This window comes from Diospyros lotus, unplaced genomic scaffold (genome assembly GCF_014633365.1).
Source record: "Diospyros lotus cultivar Yz01 unplaced genomic scaffold, ASM1463336v1 superscaf1, whole genome shotgun sequence".
NCBI classification, from domain to species: domain Eukaryota; kingdom Viridiplantae; phylum Streptophyta; class Magnoliopsida; order Ericales; family Ebenaceae; genus Diospyros; species Diospyros lotus.
Genome location: NW_026267104.1, coordinates 3,495,703 through 3,515,025, shown reverse-complemented (window position 1 = coordinate 3,515,025; position 19,323 = coordinate 3,495,703). Strand labels below are relative to the sequence as shown.

Genomic DNA, 19,323 nt, shown 5'->3' with positions numbered 1-19,323 from the left:
TCTTAAATTTTTGTATTTTAAGTTAATTTAATCTCTAATTTTTTATGTATAAAAAAATAAAATAAAATAATAAAACATACATCATATTTTATTTATGTCAAAATATAAAAATTAATTTTTTTTATTATTTTAATTGAAAATTAAAACCCCAAGCCGCACGGCCACGTGAGCGCCATTAAAAATTTGAAATCCGGCTGGCCGGCTCCATCACCACTTTCTTCTCTCTCTCTCTCTCTCTCTCTCCGCCCAAAACCGCGTTGAACGAGAACTTTGAATTCATCTTCGCAGTCTTCGCTCGACTCTCTCTCTCTCTCTCAAGTCTCAAGAGTGGAGTCGAGTCTATGCTGGTAAGTCAAGCGACTGAACCACTCCTCTTCTTAATTTATTTTTATTCTTCAGACTTTCATCGTCTTTTAATGTCCGAATTCTCCATAACGCAACGCAACACATCTCCACTTCTCAAGATTTGGTTCAAGCGCGCTTGATCGGATAATTCGCCTGTTGAAGCCCCTGTTTTGCTCCGTTTTCAGCTCTTGTTGGCGATTTTGATGGGTTTGCCCAGCTAGGGTTGGAATTATTAAGTTTTTTTTTTTCTTTCTTTCTTTTGTTTGTTTTTGGGACTGAATTGGGAGAGGTTGCGAGATGACCACCCTTCTGAGGAAACTTGTACCTGTTCCGCCGCTAGAAAGTGTAGATGATGGCGATGACTACAGCGTCGAGTACTCTTTTGCCATGGAGTACAGTGGCCCTCTTGTCAGCTACGATATTCCTCGGGTTGTTCCAGTCGATGTTCGTCAAATCCCGACTGCTTCAGCCGTGCCCATGGCTTCTATGTTCAGTCATTTGTCGGTTCCTGTTGTTCAACCTTTTGTAAAGAGTGATCCTTTAGCCAATAAACTGCCAGAGGAATTCGAGTTGGGTTCTGGAGAAGCTTTGGGTTCGAACACAGCATTCCATTCAGGCGAATTTGTTACTCCAGGTGCTGTTGGGTCATTGGACGGTCATCTTATTTCATGTAAATCGGTGGATGTGATTAATGACTCCAGCGCACTTGGTTCTGCGGAAGATAAACGTATAAACAAGCTGTCAGATGGTAGTTCTGGTACATTGGGGTTTTCTGACAGTCAGGATGATTCACAAGAGATATCAGGAAGTTCAGAGGTGGACGATTTAAATGAGGACGGCAAGGAGGGTTGCGGTTTGAATGAAGGGGATTTAGGCCCTCAGGCCCTTTCCTCAGAGATTTCCTCGAATGGAGATCAGGCTTCTATTGATGAATCTCAATCCCATGTTAGTGAGCTTTCAACTATGAGTTCCTGCAGTCTTAGTCATACAGTTCATGAGGGAGCTGCTTATAATGAGTTAAGCATTATCCGTAAGATGAAGAAAGGTTTATGTCACCGATGCCTTAAGGCTAATCGGTTCACGAAAAAGGAGGAATGCATTGTTTGTGGTGCCAGGTATTGTTTCAATTGTGTGCTCAGAGCTATGGGATCAATGCCAGAAGGAAGAAAATGTGTTACATGCATTCGTTTTCCCATTGACGAGTCAAGGAGGAGGACCCTAGGAAAATGTTCCCGGTTGCTTAAGCAATTGCTTACTGATTTGGAAGTTAAAGTGATAATGCGTTCAGAGATATCATGTGAAGTGAATCACCTACCACCTCATCTTGTGCGTGTGAACGGAAAGCCTCTTTGTCACGAGGAGTTGGTTCTGCTGCAAACCTGTTTGCATCCACCAAGAAAGCTAAGACCAGGAAATTATTGGTATGATAAGGTATCTGGATTTTGGGGAAAGGTGAGCATTTAATTCTACTATTCCTTCTCTTGTCTCTAAGAAATGTTTTGTCCATGCACCGGGTGTGTCATTTTGTTATGCCATTATGAAAGTAATGTCTTTTTGGCTCAATTGAACAGGAAGGCCAAAAACCCTGCCAGATTATCAGTGCCCAACTGGCTGTTGGCAATAGCATTATGCGAAACGCTAGCAACGGAAACACAAATGTATTGATAAATAATCGGGAGATTACCGAAGCAGAGCTCCGGTTGCTGAAGGTTGGAGAGCTTCACATGATTTGATTGAATTCTATTGAATTGCAGGTTTTGAAAGTATTAAACCAACACTATTCTCCTGAATCTTGCAGTTTGCAGGAATCCACTGCGAAGGAAACCCTCACTTCTGGGTAAGTCCAGATGGATCCTATCAGGAAGAGGGACAGAAGAATGTAATGCCTAAAATATGGGAGAAGGTGTGTATGAGCATGGTTGTTTCTTTGCGTGCTTTATGTAATTGTATCTTGTTTTTAGATATTCCACTTGCTTAGAAAAATATTCTTCCCAGACTGGAATCAAGCTATATTGTGCCTTTCTGTCTTTGCCAATTCCTCCTGAGGGTACAAGTTCTTCTGCAGAAGAAGTACAAGATCTTGACAATGGAGTTGTACTGAACTACCTTGAACAGAAACCGCCATACAAACTTCTTCTGGTTGGCTGTGATAAATCTGGGACAAGTACAATATTCAAGCAGGTATCAATTAATTGGAAGAAATTAGCTTTCATGTTTTGTTGATGTGTACCCTAATACACCAGAATCCACCCATCTATTACATAAATATATTTGAGCATTGTAGTTGTAGAAGAGAATAATTAAGTATTTGGTCAGATTTTTTTGCCATAGGGTGTTGTTGCTAGTATAACTAGAGTTGAGGAGCCTAGGTTTAATATTAGAATTAAAGTAGGGAATGCAACAACTGGAACCCCAGCTTCAACTTCTAGTTCACAGCCAGTTTTAGTTGAAGAAGTCAATTGGATAGAGCATTGATAAGGAAGATGATGAGAACTATAACTCCAATGATGAAGATGACTTTCTTGATCTATACTAAATAATTGGAAATGAATTAAAAGACCCTGTTTTGTTCAGTTGTTCTCTTTTAGCATGAATTTTTGTCATATGTATAAAAATCCTTATTCTATTTTTGCGATCCACTTCATTTATTTACAAAAAATTCTAGACCTAGATAGAAATTGGTTGACACAGACATAAGTCATGTTATACTAGTAACAAGCCTTTAATTTTCTATTTCTATTTCTATTTATGAAAATTCCTGTGCTTGGGAGTCCTTGATAATTAGATAAACCAAGATTTTACCATGACTGCAATTTTAGAGAGACTCGAAAGCGAAAGGCTATGGGGTTGCTTCTGTAACTGGATAACTAGCACTGAAAACCGTCTTTGTGATTGTATTATGTAGTAATTTAGTTGCAATTGTTATATCATCCCTTTATTTTTTTTCTAACATTTGTGCTTTGTATGGATTGAGCCTGTGCTTGCACTTTGCGCTTTAGTGCACTTAGAGCCTCTAAAAACAGTGTCTCCATGCACTATTTCCTTCTACAAGTAGAGGATTAATAATGAAAGGTCCCAATTCAGAGCAGATGTTTCCCCCCTTAACCAGCATGTAGACTTATCTTTTTCTGAATTGCTTCTGCTTGTGCCTCTTCTGGAATTCATTATACTTATTCATGATACATGGCTTGTATAATGATGATTGCTAAAGGTACTTGAGATTTCAAATTATTCATACAAAATATAGCCCTCTGTAGACACACCAAACAATATAGTATTCATGCTGCCCTACCTCCATAAGCATATGCACTCGCAAAATATGTGTAGATATAGATATTGGGAAAAATTATTTTCTGTTTTAAATGTTCAAAGTTAATCTTTATTTTCTATAAATAACTTTTGAAGTTATTTTTTCTGCTAGATTAAGTAGGTCACTGACTAATTGAGTGCATAATTCAGGCCAGGATGATGTTTGATGCCCATTTCTCAGAAATTGAGCGTCAAAATATTAAACTGATGATCCAGACCCGTTTATATGCTTATCTTGGAATACTTCTTGAGGGGCGTGAACAGTTTGAGGAAGAATGCTTGATGGAAATGAGAAAAAAGCGCATTGATCAACCAGGTCCTTCAGGTACAAGGGGAGTGTTTATTTTACATTTTCTTCGTTCTGCTTCTTATACTTTATCTTCTACTTTATTCTTCTCCTTCATTTTTTAAAGGATATCACACCCTGTAAATATTCTTTGTTGCACGAATTCGTTGAATAATCATGTGCCAAACTTGAGAGCATTAACACAGGTTCTTTTGCTGGCAAAGTGCTTTTTGTATCTTGTACTTAAATCATCTGAAAGGATACATTTAGCATCTCATAGAGCTGTTTGTCCGCCAGCAGCCTGTCTAGTGATCCTAGGACGGAGGAGGGCAGAATATATCAAGAATTAAAATGTTGAATTCTTGAGGAACAAGAAAACCTTGAAGTCTGGATGTTAACAGGGCTATCATAGTGTCAACATATTTCCTTTGTCAATTATTACTTCTATATTTATCTATCAGAAAAAATATTACTTATATTTCAGTTAGGATTTTGCGAGGTTAACCCGCCCCCTGAACTAAGATTGCTTTTTCTTACTTCCATTTCCTCTTTTTGTGTGTGTGTGTGTGGGTTGGAGAGTGGGGAGGGGTGAGAGAGGTGTTTGGAGTGGTGGTGTTCAGGCTGATTTTGCTGAATGGATTTTTTGAAAGAATAAAAAGTGTGGTTAGATAAATATTAAATAGAGGCCTCCTCTATTAAATAATGTGTTATTCTTTTTGCTCAGTAAAGAGAAAATAATATATTGTTCTTATAAAACCTTTTGGCTCTTTAGTTTTCTCAACTACCAGCTATTTACGAAGTGGAATATTTGTTAGGAAATTAGATTAATTGTTGAATTTCACAATATCTTAGTGTCATTTTTTTTCTATTATATTATTGAGTAGTCTCTGAGAGATTAGCTTTCAACAGGAAGCTGTGGACAAATTGATGAAAAAAGTGTGTATTCCATCAGCCTGAGATTGAAAGCCTTCTCTGACTGGCTTCTGCAAGTCATGATATCAGGCAATTTGGAAGCCATTTTTCCAGCTGCTTCTCGTGAATATGCTCCACTTATTGAGGAGTTATGGAATGATAAAGCTCTTCAAGCTACATACAACAGGAGGAATGAATTACCTATGTTGCCCAGAGTAGCTAATTATTTCTTAGATCGGGTGAGACCACACTCCTAACCTGAGCTGGTTTTGGCTTCTTAATTCCTTTGCCAGATTGTTTTTATTTTTCCTATAGATGCAATTTGAAGCTCTGTTTTTTTTTTTTTCAGTAAACAATTTAGCGACCCATCTCTTTGAGTGTGCCATACTAGCTGCAAGTCTGGGTCCTGGGAGCAGTCACTTTATATGAATGTAGTACATCATATAGGCTGTACTTGGTCCACCATTAATGGAATGATCGCATGCGAGCAAAATGCAACAGCACTATTGAATGACTTTTCTCTTTTCAATTTAGGGAGTCCCTTGATCTCACTGATAGGAGTTAGTGATTCAGATGAGGGCTAAAAATTTAGCATTTTCTTCTTTTATGTTCTTCGGAGCTTAAAATGAGTTAATCTTAACTATGTATGTATCTTAAAGAGTGTTTTGGATCCAAGAACTTAATAGATATACATGCTAAGAATTTGGACTTGAGGTCAATGAGATCAGACAATGAGCATTTTCCCACATGTTTCTGTCTTAATGGTGTGCTATTGTACGTTGTGAGTTAGACTTAGACCAACAAGTAAAGTGGTGTGAATGATTTTAGCTCTCCAGCGTTTACAAAATTACATTTTTGCATCACATTCAAAATGTAATTTGAAGTTTGAGCAGTCTTACTGGTTAGCACCTAAACTAACGAGTTAACCTTCCTTTGAAGGCTGTTGAGATTTCAAGGACGGACTATGAGCCTTCTGACTTGGATATCCTGTATGCCGAGGGTGTCACTTTATCAAATGGAATTAGTTCCATGGAGTTTTCATTTCCCAAGGCAACACAGGATAGCTTCACAGGCGCATCTGAGCCAATTGATTCAAGGCCGAGGTCAGTATCTGTTTCTGTTTTTCTGTATTATTTCTCTTATATTTTTAGATATATTTTCAATTATGAAAAAAAAAAAACAAAAACAAAAACAAAATTGGAATAAAGAACAGATACTGTAGCTTCATGACTGAATTAAGTGAAGTTTCAGCATCACTGTCATGAACAATTTCATTTAGAATTTCTAGAGATGGAAAATTTGGGATGTTAACCTCCATTCTGGTAGTTACTGCAAATAGATAGAAACCCTTTGAAATCCCTCTCATTTTCATCCAAACTTGATCTGGAATAGGCATGTCAAACATGGGCCACCCGACCCGGCTCAGAAAAAGCCTTGACCTGTCTCAAGCCCACCAGCCCGTCAGCCTGGGAAGCTCGGCTTTTTGGGCCCAGCCTAAATTCATTTTTTCCAAATAGGAAAGTTATAGTTTTTATATTGCAATCTTGATTTTAAGTTTTTGATATATAATTTAATAAGTCTACTTCTTTTAAAATTTAAAAATATAAAGAAGATGTCATGATACAATGGCAATCAATAAAAATTATATAAAAACATTATTCATATGATTATTTAATGATACATGGTCATATAAAAAATGTCATAATTACCTTAAACAAATGCTAAATATATATTTCTTGAATGAGGAAAGTTGAACGGTGCATGGTTGGACTTTTTAGAACTTTTAAATACTTATAAAATTTAATATAGTTTTAATAAATGGAATTGGACCAGAAAGTGAAAACTATTAAAAGAAAAAAGTTTCAATTTTTAAACTTTTAACTTCTACCTTATAAATTTTCATTTTAAAAGTGGAATTTGTATTTTAAAAATACTTTTATATCCTGTTCATTAAATAAATAAATATAATTTTTTAAAATTAATTTTAAAACTATATTGAAAACAGGTCAGTCCGACAAGCTTCTGCTAGGCTCGACCATTCAGGCTCTTGAGCCTAGCTTGGCCTGACTTGTGAGCTTCATAGGCCTAGGCTCATGCGCCAAGCCAAGCCCTATGTTTCGGTAATAGGTCAAGCCTTGTGTGCGTGAGAGGGGGGGGGGGGGGGGGGGGATGCATTGGGTTTTCTAAAAGTTTAGGATTTTTCTATCAAATGTTTGGTTTATGAGTTTGATTTAAAGTGTGATTTGCGTGTGCGTGAGGGGGGGGGATGCATTGGGTTTTCTAAAAGTTTAGGATTTTTCTATCAAATGTTTGGTTTATGAGTTTGATTTAAAGTGTGATTTGCTAATAGATATAGTTGAACAAGAAGTACGAACAAACACAACCTCACAAAATTTTTATAAAGGTCAACCTTTAAGAGTCCACATTATCTCTCTTCAAGCAAAAGCTTGAAAGTTTCACTTTGTATGGAGATAACCTAGCTTTTGTACATGAGCTAGAACCTCATTACAAAATCCCTTGCTAACAAGACAACCCTTGTAGCAAGATAAAACCCTCACAAAATGAGCCCACCTCACTAAACATCCAACAACAAATTAATGCCAGTAGGCTTTTAGTCAACCATACATTTGGATTTGGTTGACTAGATTGAAAGGGGCAATGCTCAAAAGTTTACTGTTTAAATTTGGTTGACTACACAATTGACTTTTGTCGACCATACTGTCATGTACCAAGATGTTGGGGGTAGTAGCTAGTAGGGGTGAGCAATCGGTTATAACCGAATCGAACCGGCCAAAAATTATGAACCAAACCGAACCGAACCATATGCAATAACCGAACCGAACCGAACCGATCGACTAACCACAACAAACCGAACTAATTGAAACCGAACTAATTGAAACCTAAACTATGCTAACCAAACTGGAATACAAAATAACCAAGAGAACAGCCTTGCTGTTGCTTCCAACCACCTAGCCGACTGGCGATTCCGATGATTAGAACCATCATCAGATTCCCCCAACCACGGTGACCCACATACCCAAAAATTAAAAGCATCTAATGGTTGAATTTTAGTAGATCTAAGTTTCAAAGTTTCAATGTAAAATAGAAGTAGCCGGAAAACTTACAAAAAAATCATCGGCATCGACGCATCGTCTTCGTCTCCGGCCTTCATCTTCTTCTTCGCCATCGGCGACGGCGATGGATGGTGGAGGAAGAGAGAAGAGATGAAGACGAAGAGCCTTCGGCCAGTGCTGATCTACGAAGCAACAAAGAGCCTTCGCCTTCGTCTTCACCATCACAAGATCTGTGGGTGGCCAGTGCTGATCTACAAAGCATCGAAGAGGCAAGAGCCTTCGTCTTTGCCATCGCCATCGAAGAGTCTTCGTCTTCGTCTTCGCCATCGCCAGATCTGTGAAGACTCGAATTCGAAGAGAGTCTTCGTCTTCACCATTGCCAGAACTCGAAGACTCGAACTTGAAGAGAGTCTTCGTCTTCGTCATCGCCAGAACTAGAAGAGAAGAGAAGAGGCGAGAGAGAGATAGAGAGAGAGAGAGAAAAGAACGAAGAGAAGACAAAATGGGGTGTCGCACTCGTGTGCGTGAGGGGGGGGGGCGATCAATTCGATTCGCGCGGGGGGGGGCGATGTGGCTGGTTCGCTTCGCCTATTTGCTACACCTCCGGTTCGGTTCGGTTTGGTTTTTGAGTATTTTTATCAAAATAACCGAACCGAACTGAATAACCGATTTTTAAAGGAAAATATAATCGAACCGAACCGCTTTTTATGAAAAACTGAATCGAATTGACTGAATTTTTCGATTTGGTTCGGTTAGTTCGGTTTAACTGAACTTTTGCTCACCCCTAGTAGCTAGCGATATGAATAATGTGTAATTAGACTAATAGAGGTTGAGTTTCTATATTTTGCATAGTTGGAAGAATGTTCCAACATGCTATAGCCTAGTTGTAAGCGCACATGGCTCAGTCCAACCGTTTTTGGCGCCCAAGTTGCTGGATCAGTACAAATAGCTGTTCTAGGCGCTAAAATGAGTTTCTCTCTCATTCTCTAAATCTCTCTCTCCCATCTAATCTCTCATTTTCTCCCTAAAATCTCCCTATCCTCTCTTGATTTCCATTCTCGATTCCCTCAAGAATTCTATTGTCAGATTCGTGATCTGACAAATTGGTATTAGAGCACTTTCCAGTGGAAAATATTCAGTGTAGAGACGATGGTCGACGGCACGAGGATGAGGCAAATGGAGTTGCAGATTCAACAGGTGATCGCTACGATGGCGGAAGTCCAAGTTCGAGTGGAGACGATGGAGGATAAGATTGGTACGGTGGTGGATCGTAAGTTGGAAGGGATTGCGAATAAGATTAAGGAGGAGGTGCAGGGGATGCGCGAGCAAAGCAATGTGTTATGCGATCAACTGCAACAGTTTATGATCATGTTCTCCGATCAACATCAGGTGAGGATTTCGCCAAACTTTACTCCTAAGGTGCATAATGAACCAATTCTATCGGGAATTGGTACTAGTCGGCGGAATGTAGCACCATTAGAGGAGGAGATAGATCTATTGGTGGAGGAAGAAAATGCGTGGAAGAATAGGCCAGGAGGCAATGCTCACTCAAACCATACTGGATTTCCAGTACCACGATTGGAATTACTAGTGTTTGAAGGACAGAAGCCTTGATGGTGGATCAGGAGGTGTGAAAAGATGTTCGGGATCCATCAAGTGGTCGAAAACCAAAAGGTAGCCTTAACCTCTGCCTACCTCAATGACTTCGGGGACATTTGCTTCCTAGGGTGGTCTAAAGTAAGGGAGTCTTACAGTTGGGAAGAATTCTCTAAAGGCCTTTGTGAGAGCTTCAGAGAAAGGGGTATGATGAATGTAGTAGAAGAGTTTAATCCCCTAAGGCAGGAAGGCACAATGATGGAATACCAGATGAAGTTCGAAGAACTTAAATCCTTAATGCTAAGCAAGATTCCATACCTTATCAAAGAGTACTTTGTGTCTAGTTTCATGGGGGGATTGACTGATGAATTAAGATTAGCGGTGAAGGTACTAAGGCCCCAAACAGTACAAGAGGTTGCTGAGGGGGCCTCCGTGCAAGAATTAACGTTTGAGGCACTAATGAGGAAACAAAGAGTACAAAACAAGGGAGGGGTGCCAAGTGCTATGCAATATGGGGATAAATTCGCAGGACAAGGACCCCTGAATGGAGGAACAGGGGGCCGATTTCAGGCATTACCACCCCCAGGGCCTAACTTGCAGTCTCGGGACAAAATTATTGAACAACGTAGACAAGTGGGGTTATGTTTCAAGTGTGGGGATAAATACTTCGTGGGGCACTAATGTAAGAAGCAATTGCTGCTACTAGAAGGAGAAGAGGAAGGGAACGAGGAGGGCCTCATGTTGATAGAAGAAACAAACGAGAGGATAACGGAGCAATTTCGCTACATGCCATCAAGGGAACTACTAGTAGCAAAATAATCAAGGTGGAAGGCAGGGTACCAAAAGGTACCCTTATGGTGTTAATCAACAATGGGATTACCCACAGTTTTATTGATGAGGGGATTGCAAGAAAGATGAAGTGTAAGGTGGCCGATGGGAACAAAGTCCCGAGCACATCAACTTATTTGGGATTTTGTTGGCAGATGCAAGGTGAGGCATTCGAAGCTGATTTGAGGTTGTTAAAGTTAGGGGGTTGTCAAATAGTGTTGGGGATGGATTGGATGAAATGAGAGAGTCCAATTAGTTTTGATTTTAATAAAATGGAGGAATAAATAGACAAGGAGGGCCGGAGGGTGATCCTCTAAGGTAATATGGAGGTGGGATCCTGTAAGATGATAAAAGGGAAGAAACTCCATTAGCTTTTGAGGAGGAAAATATCCCAGGTAGCTCACTTGTTCTCGATTGAGGCCAAAGAAGAAGGGATAGAAACAGAGATGGATCACCCCAAAAATGACTAAATATGACCACAAGAGGCTTGGCAGGTATTTGATCTGACCTTATTTGAGTTATTACTGGTTGAATATCAGGACTTTATTTGTAAAACCTAAGTATCTTCCTCCTGAGCGACCCCTAGACCATTCCATTCCCCTAAAACCACATGTTGAGCCTGTTAACATAAGATCTTGTTGATGTCCACCCAAACTAAAAATTGAAATTGAAAATTTGGCGAGAGAAATGCTCTCCCAATCAATTATCAAATCCAGCCGAAGCCTTTTTGCTTCTCCTGTTCTCCTAGTTCGAAAGAAAGATGGGACATGGCATTTTGGTGTCGATTACCGACAACCACAAATTTCCAATACCCATTATTGAAGACCTTCTTGATGAACTAAACATGCCACCATTTTTTCTAAGCTTGACCTACGCTTAGGTTACCACCAAATAAGAATGAACCCACTCGACATTCCAAAAACTGCTTTTCGAACTCATCATAGGCACTATGAATTCATGGTAATGCCATTCGACCTTACTAACGCCCCTGCTACATTTCAAGCACTAATGAACCGAGTATTTGAACCATTCCTCAGAAAATTAAGCTTAGTATTCTTTGATGACATATTGATATACAGCTCCTCTTTTGACCAACACTTAGAGCACCTTAGGACTACTTTTCAAATCCTGTGATTCAACCGGTTGTATCTCAAAAGGTTAAAGTGTGCTTTTGCACAAGCACAAGTTGAATATCTGGGGCATGTTATATCGGCAGCAGGGGTGGGAATGGATCCTAAGAAAATTGAGGCTATCACCAATTAGCCTAAGCCCACAAACATCCAAGCTCTAAGGGGTTTTTTAGGATTGACCGGATATTACCGCAAATTTGTAAAGAACTATGGAACGATCAGTAAACCACTCACTGATCAGCTACGCAAGGAGGGATTCAAATGAGACTGGAGTACAGAGGAGGCATTTGAATAGCTCAAGGAAGCTATGAGTAAAGTTCCAAAACTTGGGCTACCGAATTTTGGCAAGCCCTTTACTTTGGAGACTAATGCCAGCGGAGTGGGCATAGGGGCAGTATTATCTCAGGAGGGCAGACCCTTGGCTTTTCTCAGCCAAGCTCTAGGCCCCAGACACCAAGGGCTCAACATATATGACAAGGAACTTCTAACGGTTTTAATGGAAATGGAAAAGTGGAGACATTACCTAGAGGAAGGACGGTTTATCATTAAGATTGACCATGAGAGTCTTAAGTTCCTCTCACAACACAACAAAAACTTCATTCTCATCTTCAGAAGAAGGGAATGGCAAGATTGATGGGGCTGGATTATATTATTCAGTATCGAAGGGGTAAGGAAAATGTGGTTGCGGATGCGTTATCTCGTTGCCATGAAGGGGGGACACTGACAACCATCACTACAGTAGTATCGGATTGGGTACAAGAGGTTTCAGAGAGTTACCAGCAAGGATCATGGGCCAAGGAGCTATTAGAGCAGTTGAGTGTAAATGGGAACTACAAACCCGATTACGCTTTATCTAATGGACTAATTAGGTACGAAGGAAGATTGATAGTAGGGGAGGATATGACTTTAAGAAATCAGATACTGCAATCATTACACAACTCTCCATTAGGGGGACACTCCGGGATACAGAACACATATCGGAGAGTACGCTAGACATTCTACTGGCCACAACTCAAGAAGTTTGTGATTGATTTTGTGGTAAATTGTGATGTGTGCAAGAGGTGCAAACACGAGACCATAGCTCAACTAGGTCTACTACAACCACTATCAATCCTGGAAGGGCTTGAACCAATATAACCATGGATTTTGTTGAGGGCTACCCAGATCGAAAGGAAAGGACTGCATCATTGTAATTGTGGACCGGTTTACTAAATTCAGCCATTTCATAGGCTTATCCCCCACTGTTTCATTGCTCAGGAGGTGGCAAGAGTCTTCTTGGACAATATAGTAAAGATGCATGGGGTGCCTCAGTCTATAGTATCGGACAAGGACAAGGTCTTTAGTGCTTTCTGGTGAGAACTACTTAAATCCCTAGGCACTAAGCTACATATGTCTATTGCCTATCACCCCCAATCGGATGGGCAATTAGAGAGGGTGAATCAGTGTCTAGAATCCTACCTAAGGTGCCTATGTTTCATGCTACCAAAAGGGTGGCACAAGTGGTTATCAGTAGCTCAATGGTGGTACAACTTGTGCCACCATAGCTCCATAAATATGAGTCCATTCGAGGCTTTGTATGGGTACAAACCAATACTATTGCCGACAATAAAGGATCCACCGACAGTGACGAAAGTTGGGGCATACATGCAACAGAGGCAAGGGATAGTGAGGCTCTTAAAGGCTGAATTAACAAAGGTTGGGAACATAATGAAACAAATGGCTGACCGAAGGAGTGAGAGAACCTTTTCAGAAGGTGAGGAAGTCTATCTCAAACTTAACCCCCAATAGCTCAAAAATATTACCAAGCAGCCGGTGTCTAAACTGAGTCCTAAATTATTTGGCCCCTACCTAGTGCTAGCAAAAGTGGGACCGGTGGCCTACAGATTGCAACTACCTGAAGGGTGCCAGTTAGACTTGCTCTTTCATGTATCCTTACTCAAGAAAGGAGTGGGCTCGCTGCCAGTCAGCCACATACTTCCAGGAAGTACCAAGAAAGAAGAAGGACCCAACATCCCTACTACCATCCTAGATAGGAGAGTCATTTACAGACATGGGGCACCAATTATTCAAGTACTGGTCAAATGGTCTTCACATCAGTCAGAGACTTGGGAGTACCTACCTGATCTCCTGGAGCAGTTTCCAAATTCGGCCAGCCTATTACACATTTCTTGAGGACAAGAAATGATTGACGGAGGGGGTAGTTGTCATGTACCGAGATGTTGGGGGTAGTAGCTAGCGGTATGAATAATGTGTAATTAGACTAATAGAGGTTGAGTTTCTATATTTCGCATAGCTAGAAGAATGTTCCAGCATGCTATAGCCTAGTTGTAAGCGCACATGGCTCGGGCCAACTGTTTTTGGTGCCCAAGTTGCTGGATCAATACAAATAGTTGATCTAGGCGCTAAAATGAGTATGTTGAATGAAATTGGAAATAAGTTTCCCTCTCATTCTCTCTAAATCTCTCTCTCTAAATTCTCTCTCCGATCTAATCTCTCCTTTTCTCCCTAAAATCTCCCTATCCTCTCTTGATTTCCATTCTCGATTCCCTCAAGAATTCTATTGTCAGATTCGTGATCTGACACATACATGGTTTCTTTTTCACAGTTACAGAACTTACTAATTGGCTTTGGTTGACTAGATCGTACAGTTTGGTCAACCAAACAACAGTTCCCTTTTGATAAATTTTAACACTTATGAGGAAATTTTGAATGAATGATGATCTATTTCACCATATTGATTTGTACAATCAGAATGATTTTTTCCCTTGAGAGATGATTTGAAGTTACCATTAAGGTTAACAAATGTTTCAACATGCATCCATCCCTCAGAGCACTAGTTGTTGATCTATCGTCATTCTCTCTTCCTACTGCAGGTACCAACTCATTAGGTTGCATGCAAGCAGTCTTGGAGAGAACTGCAAGTGGCTGGAGATGTTCGAAGATATTGACCTCGTCCTTTACTGTGTTTCCTTAACAGAGTATGATGAATTCTTATATAGCAGCAATGGAGTTTCAACAAACAAAATGTTAGCAAGCAAGAAGCTCTTTGAAAGGATTGTCACCCATCCAACCTTCTATCAAAAGAACTTCCTTTTGATACTCAACAAGTTTGACCTTCTTGAGGAGAAGATTGAACAGGTTCCTCTGTCTCAGTGCGAATGGTTTCATGACTTCAAGCCGGTTATCAGCCTTCATCCCCACAGCAGCACCAGCGGCTACATTAATGCTTCGATGGCTCAACGTGCCTTCCACCATATTGCCATGAAGTTTAAAAGACTCTTCCATTCCCTCACTGAGCGAAAGTTGTATGTCTCATTGGTTACCGGATTGGAACCAGATAGTGTTGATAAAACTCTTAGATATGCCAGAGAGATTCTGAAGTGGGATGACTTGAAACGCACATTTCCTTTACAGGAATGTTCTTCTGGTAGCATTGGGGAAACCTACTCTTCATAGATTCCCAATTAAAAGAAATGGCTTGTAGATAAACCTTCTGTTTTCACATAGCCTTTCCAAATCTCATCTATGTACACATGGTGGACAGGAAGCAATAAGAAGCTCCAAAGTGCTAGATTTTGTAAGAAAGTTAAGGTGTAGAGAGCTCTTTAACAGACCAAAGATTGTCTATCTGCCGATGCAGGATTGGGCTTGTATAAGAGCTACATATAGATAATAGTAAAGACCTGTATGTAAAAGTGCATTACTATGTTTATGATTGGGAACCCTTGTTTTAAATGACCTTAGACTGGTTGAGAATTGTAAATCACTCTGCTGTGTTCTTGAATGCAAAGAAGATTGTTCATAAACAACATACAATCTATACATATATGATTACATATTTGTCGTTGGAACACTCTTTTCTGGGATTCAGCATGGCACAAAACGGTCCAAGAGCAAACAAATTGTGTCTTCAGACATTGAGTTGTCTTCCTTTGCATCTTCCCTTGACTTGGGGAAGAGCAATGGAGGAGGTTTCAGCTTCTTCAACGGCGATGCCTCATTTTTGCAGGTTTCTTGACCAACATCTTTTCTTCTTCTGAGCTGAAACAGCAATAGCTTCCTAGCTTGAACCTTCTCCCTTATCTTTGTCAGCTCGCCCTTCCATGAGTCCCCCATGGCTGACATCTTGGCTCTCTTCTCTTTCCCTCTGATCGCTTCCTTCAAAACCAGCGTTGAAGAAGAATGTGGAAGAAGCTGAATGTGTTCATGCATTTATACAAGGAAGAAAGAGGGAGGGGAGGGCCTCAGAAAAATCAGTGTCCAAAGAGGCCCCTTGAATTTAGGCACGCCAATATGGTCTTAGAAAAGGATATGTTTTGGGATATTCCAGAGCTCTGGTTGAGGATATCTAGCCAAGAATGACCACTGTTTTGTTTTGGGCTTTTCCTCCCCATTTCTGCTCTCTTTCTGAACAAGTCGTGTGGAGGACCACAATTTTGTGTTGTTGAATGTTCATAGATGTGGTGCCAAGCTCGGCACCTTGCACAATATATATATATATATATATATAAGTTAAGCAAAATGACCAATAAATCAATGAGAGTTCCATATGACTGACTATTCATTGCAAAATTTGTAAAAAGGGAAGATGAAAACAGGGTCAAACAGTGTAAAAAAATATTCTTGGTACGTACCAATAGTAAAATTGCTCTTTATGATGGGTAAAGAAATTCATTATAGAAAGTCTATTTAAAAAAAAAAAAAAAGCAGAGTGGCACACGGCAAAATGAATTGCTACAGGCAGCTGCCGCTGGTATGCTTGTTTCCACCTCTTGTTGGCTTCTTTCATGGTGGCTCAGCCACAGAAAGATTTGAAGAAAGGTGGCCCATCTCTTGAAACCAGTGGAGACAAGATGACTCTTCCAACCTATGTTTCTTGTCTTCATTAGTTTCTTCAATTATTGATAAGTTTATTGTGTCGATGCTTTTCTTTTCTATTTTCCCTTTTCATTTCATTTTCCGCTTCACCTTTCTCTTTTCTTCCTAATAATATTCCATCTCTTGCCAACAAATTCATGTCATTTCTAAATCGAAAAAATAAAAAGAGTATGAAATTTACGATTTACGGTTGAGATTGTTGTTTTCATTAATTAAACAAAAATTAAGACTACTTCAATCTCTCAATCATAATGGGAAGATTGATTGTAATATCTCAAAATATCTTAGATATTGCCAAACAATCACATGTCTAGGGAGTCCTTTTGTTGACGATATCAAGGAACACCCACAACACCATATCAAAGAGATTTATGTATTGTTTGTTTTAAGGATGACAAACAATACATAATTTCATTGCATTCAACTTGCAAATTATCATTTTCCTCAGATTGAAAAAGACATTCTTCACATTTTTATTTCACTCTACTGCAAAAGTTAAGTAGCACAGAATTAATAAGACCTTAGACACACAAAAAGGTCACAAAACCCACAATTTACAAAGAGAGGGCAGCAAGCTAGATGATATATGCATATCTTGTTCAAGGGCTGAACCACTCAACAAGAGCTGAGACAGAAGCCTCAGAGCAAGACGGCAAGAGAAAGGAAGAGCCGAGCCTACTGCTGGCCAAGCTGGAAAGAAGAGCCGAGCTCCTCTTGGTTTCTTCTTGTGCTTGAAGTTGTGCCACTGATTGGGTTTGGGTCGGAGCAGGATCACTACTACTACTACTACCACTGGCTTGCTGCTGGCTGCGCAGCCTGGCTCGCTCGCTCGTCCACATATCCACCAGCCCAGACATGTCCAAACCGTCAATAAAATCAACAGAGAAAGAGAGATAGGGATGGAGAGAGAAAAAGAAAGGTTTTTGGAATTAGGTTAGATATTTTGGGAGAGAAAGGGGTGGGTGGGTTCGCTTAATATACACGAGAAGAAGATTGAGATGATAGATCATGATGGTACGGACACTGATCTACGTACTGCTCAAATGGTTTGATAGATAGATTATGATCTTAAAGTGATTCTAATCTGTGTGCTGTGCTGTGCTGTGAATTCAATATCATAATATTAGTTAGTTAGTTTACATCACAAGCATAACAATATTGTTGGCTTAATTTGGCTCACAGTTTCGCTGCTGTCGGTTTTATGATGTACTACTATACTTTATTTTGTCTTTTGCTTTTCGTTTTAATTTTTATTTCTCTTATCATCTTCAATCTAATCTGTTGTCCTGTGCTTGCTTAAATTGCCTATAAATTTGGGCCAAATCTCATCTATGTTAAGATGTGTCAAATCAGCTCACTTCCCACTCTTTCTTTTGGTGGGTTAGGGTTAGGCTAAATTTGACTCTTTTTTTCTTCTTTCTTTTAAAACAAACTTTGCTAACTCTTTGACATGACCCTTAAACCATTCATAAAAGGGTTAGATCAATACATGTGCTGAAAGGATTGGGTTATGTGTCGAGCTTGTCTTGGTCTCAGTGGGTTAGATTATTATTAGACTAAATAGACCAACTTATGTAATTTTTAAAAAATATATATATATATTTTTGAAGTATTTTGTAATTATTTTAAAATACATTTTTTTTATAAAACATAAATAAAAAATATTTCCAATATAGTTTACAAAAATTTAAATAAACTCCCAACTATTTTAAAAGTTCAATGTTTTTTTAGTCTTGAATTTGAACCCATAATAATTTAAAGTTCACAAGATGGAATTTTTAAATTCTTAAATTAGACTCATAATTTAAAAAATATACCTTAAATTTATTGTAATCAATTAGTGTGTATACTATTAACGAGACTAGTGCACTTGAATGGGTAAGGACTAAATAAGTAGATATCAAATATAATATTAACTTCAAAATTTAAATTATTGTCAATAAGACTTTATATATTAATTTTATAATTATTTAAAAAAATATTTCAATCAAGCTAAATGAACCTAATGAGTCGTGTCATAAGCTAACTCACATATATAGAGAAGAGTCAAAGTTTAATTTACCCAAATTAATTGAGAACCAATTGAATTTATCAATTTAGTTTGATTTAATTTTTTACATTAGTTTGATTCAATTAATTTTTCTCAAACGTTATATTTTCAATTTTTGATTTGATTTTGGTTGAAAGAATGATCTAACCGAACTTTAAACGATATTATTTTTTTTAATTTTGTATGTTTTCTTGTGTCATGTTCGAGTACCAAACGACAAACCCCTAACTATAATATAACTTGTTTGTTACTATAATAAAAAATGTCAAGTTAAACTATTAAATTCGCAATCGAACCAATATAACACCTCAAAATCAAATCCTTCTCATGCCGTAATCCATCATCCTAAATCTTAAATAAATAAATAAGATATTAAATTAAAAAAAAAAAAGCTACAACTTCTTGCCTTAACCACAAGAAGTCTTGGAATTTGGGATTGGGGATTAGATTGAGATTTAGATATTAAGGTTTTAATCATTAAGTTGGGGCAAAGGATTTTGAAAAAATAGTCCCACGACCTCAGAAAGGATAAGATCAAATTACCAATCCCTAACCAAAACAGTGGGCACACCATGATGAGGCAATCAGGCATCACCATTATTTGCTGGAGCTGAATCAGTGGTCTTGACTGAAATATCCCAAAACCTATCCCTTCTCTCTCCAACACCAACACCCCCAATGCTGTGTGCCCTAATTCATGGGGCCCTCCGCCCTCTCTCTCTCTCTCTCTCTTCGTCTTCGCCCGCTGATTTTTCCCTAACCTCCTATAAATTCACCATCTCCACATTTTCTCCTTCCACACTATTCTCAATTCTCAAATCATATCTTATAATTAAACACTGCTTACAGAGATGTCGGCCATGGTTGAAACGTGCAAGGGCGAGCTGGCCAAGATTAGGGAGAGGATTCAAGCTA

The 19,323-nt window shown here is 39.0% G+C and overlaps 1 protein-coding gene across 1 annotated transcript; it reads left to right on the top strand.

Annotated features, from left to right (window-relative positions):
* Window positions 1-231: 231 nt before the first annotated feature.
* On the top strand, window positions 232-15,196 carry LOC127792985 (extra-large guanine nucleotide-binding protein 1-like). Its single transcript, XM_052323703.1, has 8 exons — window positions 232-1,797; window positions 1,917-2,054; window positions 2,144-2,248; window positions 2,341-2,526; window positions 3,805-3,979; window positions 4,850-5,091; window positions 5,792-5,955; window positions 14,354-15,196. The coding sequence occupies exons 1-8, from the start codon at window positions 643-645 to the stop codon at window positions 14,934-14,936; spliced, it is 2,748 nt and encodes a 915-aa protein (XP_052179663.1). The 5' UTR covers window positions 232-642; the 3' UTR covers window positions 14,937-15,196.
* Window positions 15,197-19,323: the final 4,127 nt, after the last annotated feature.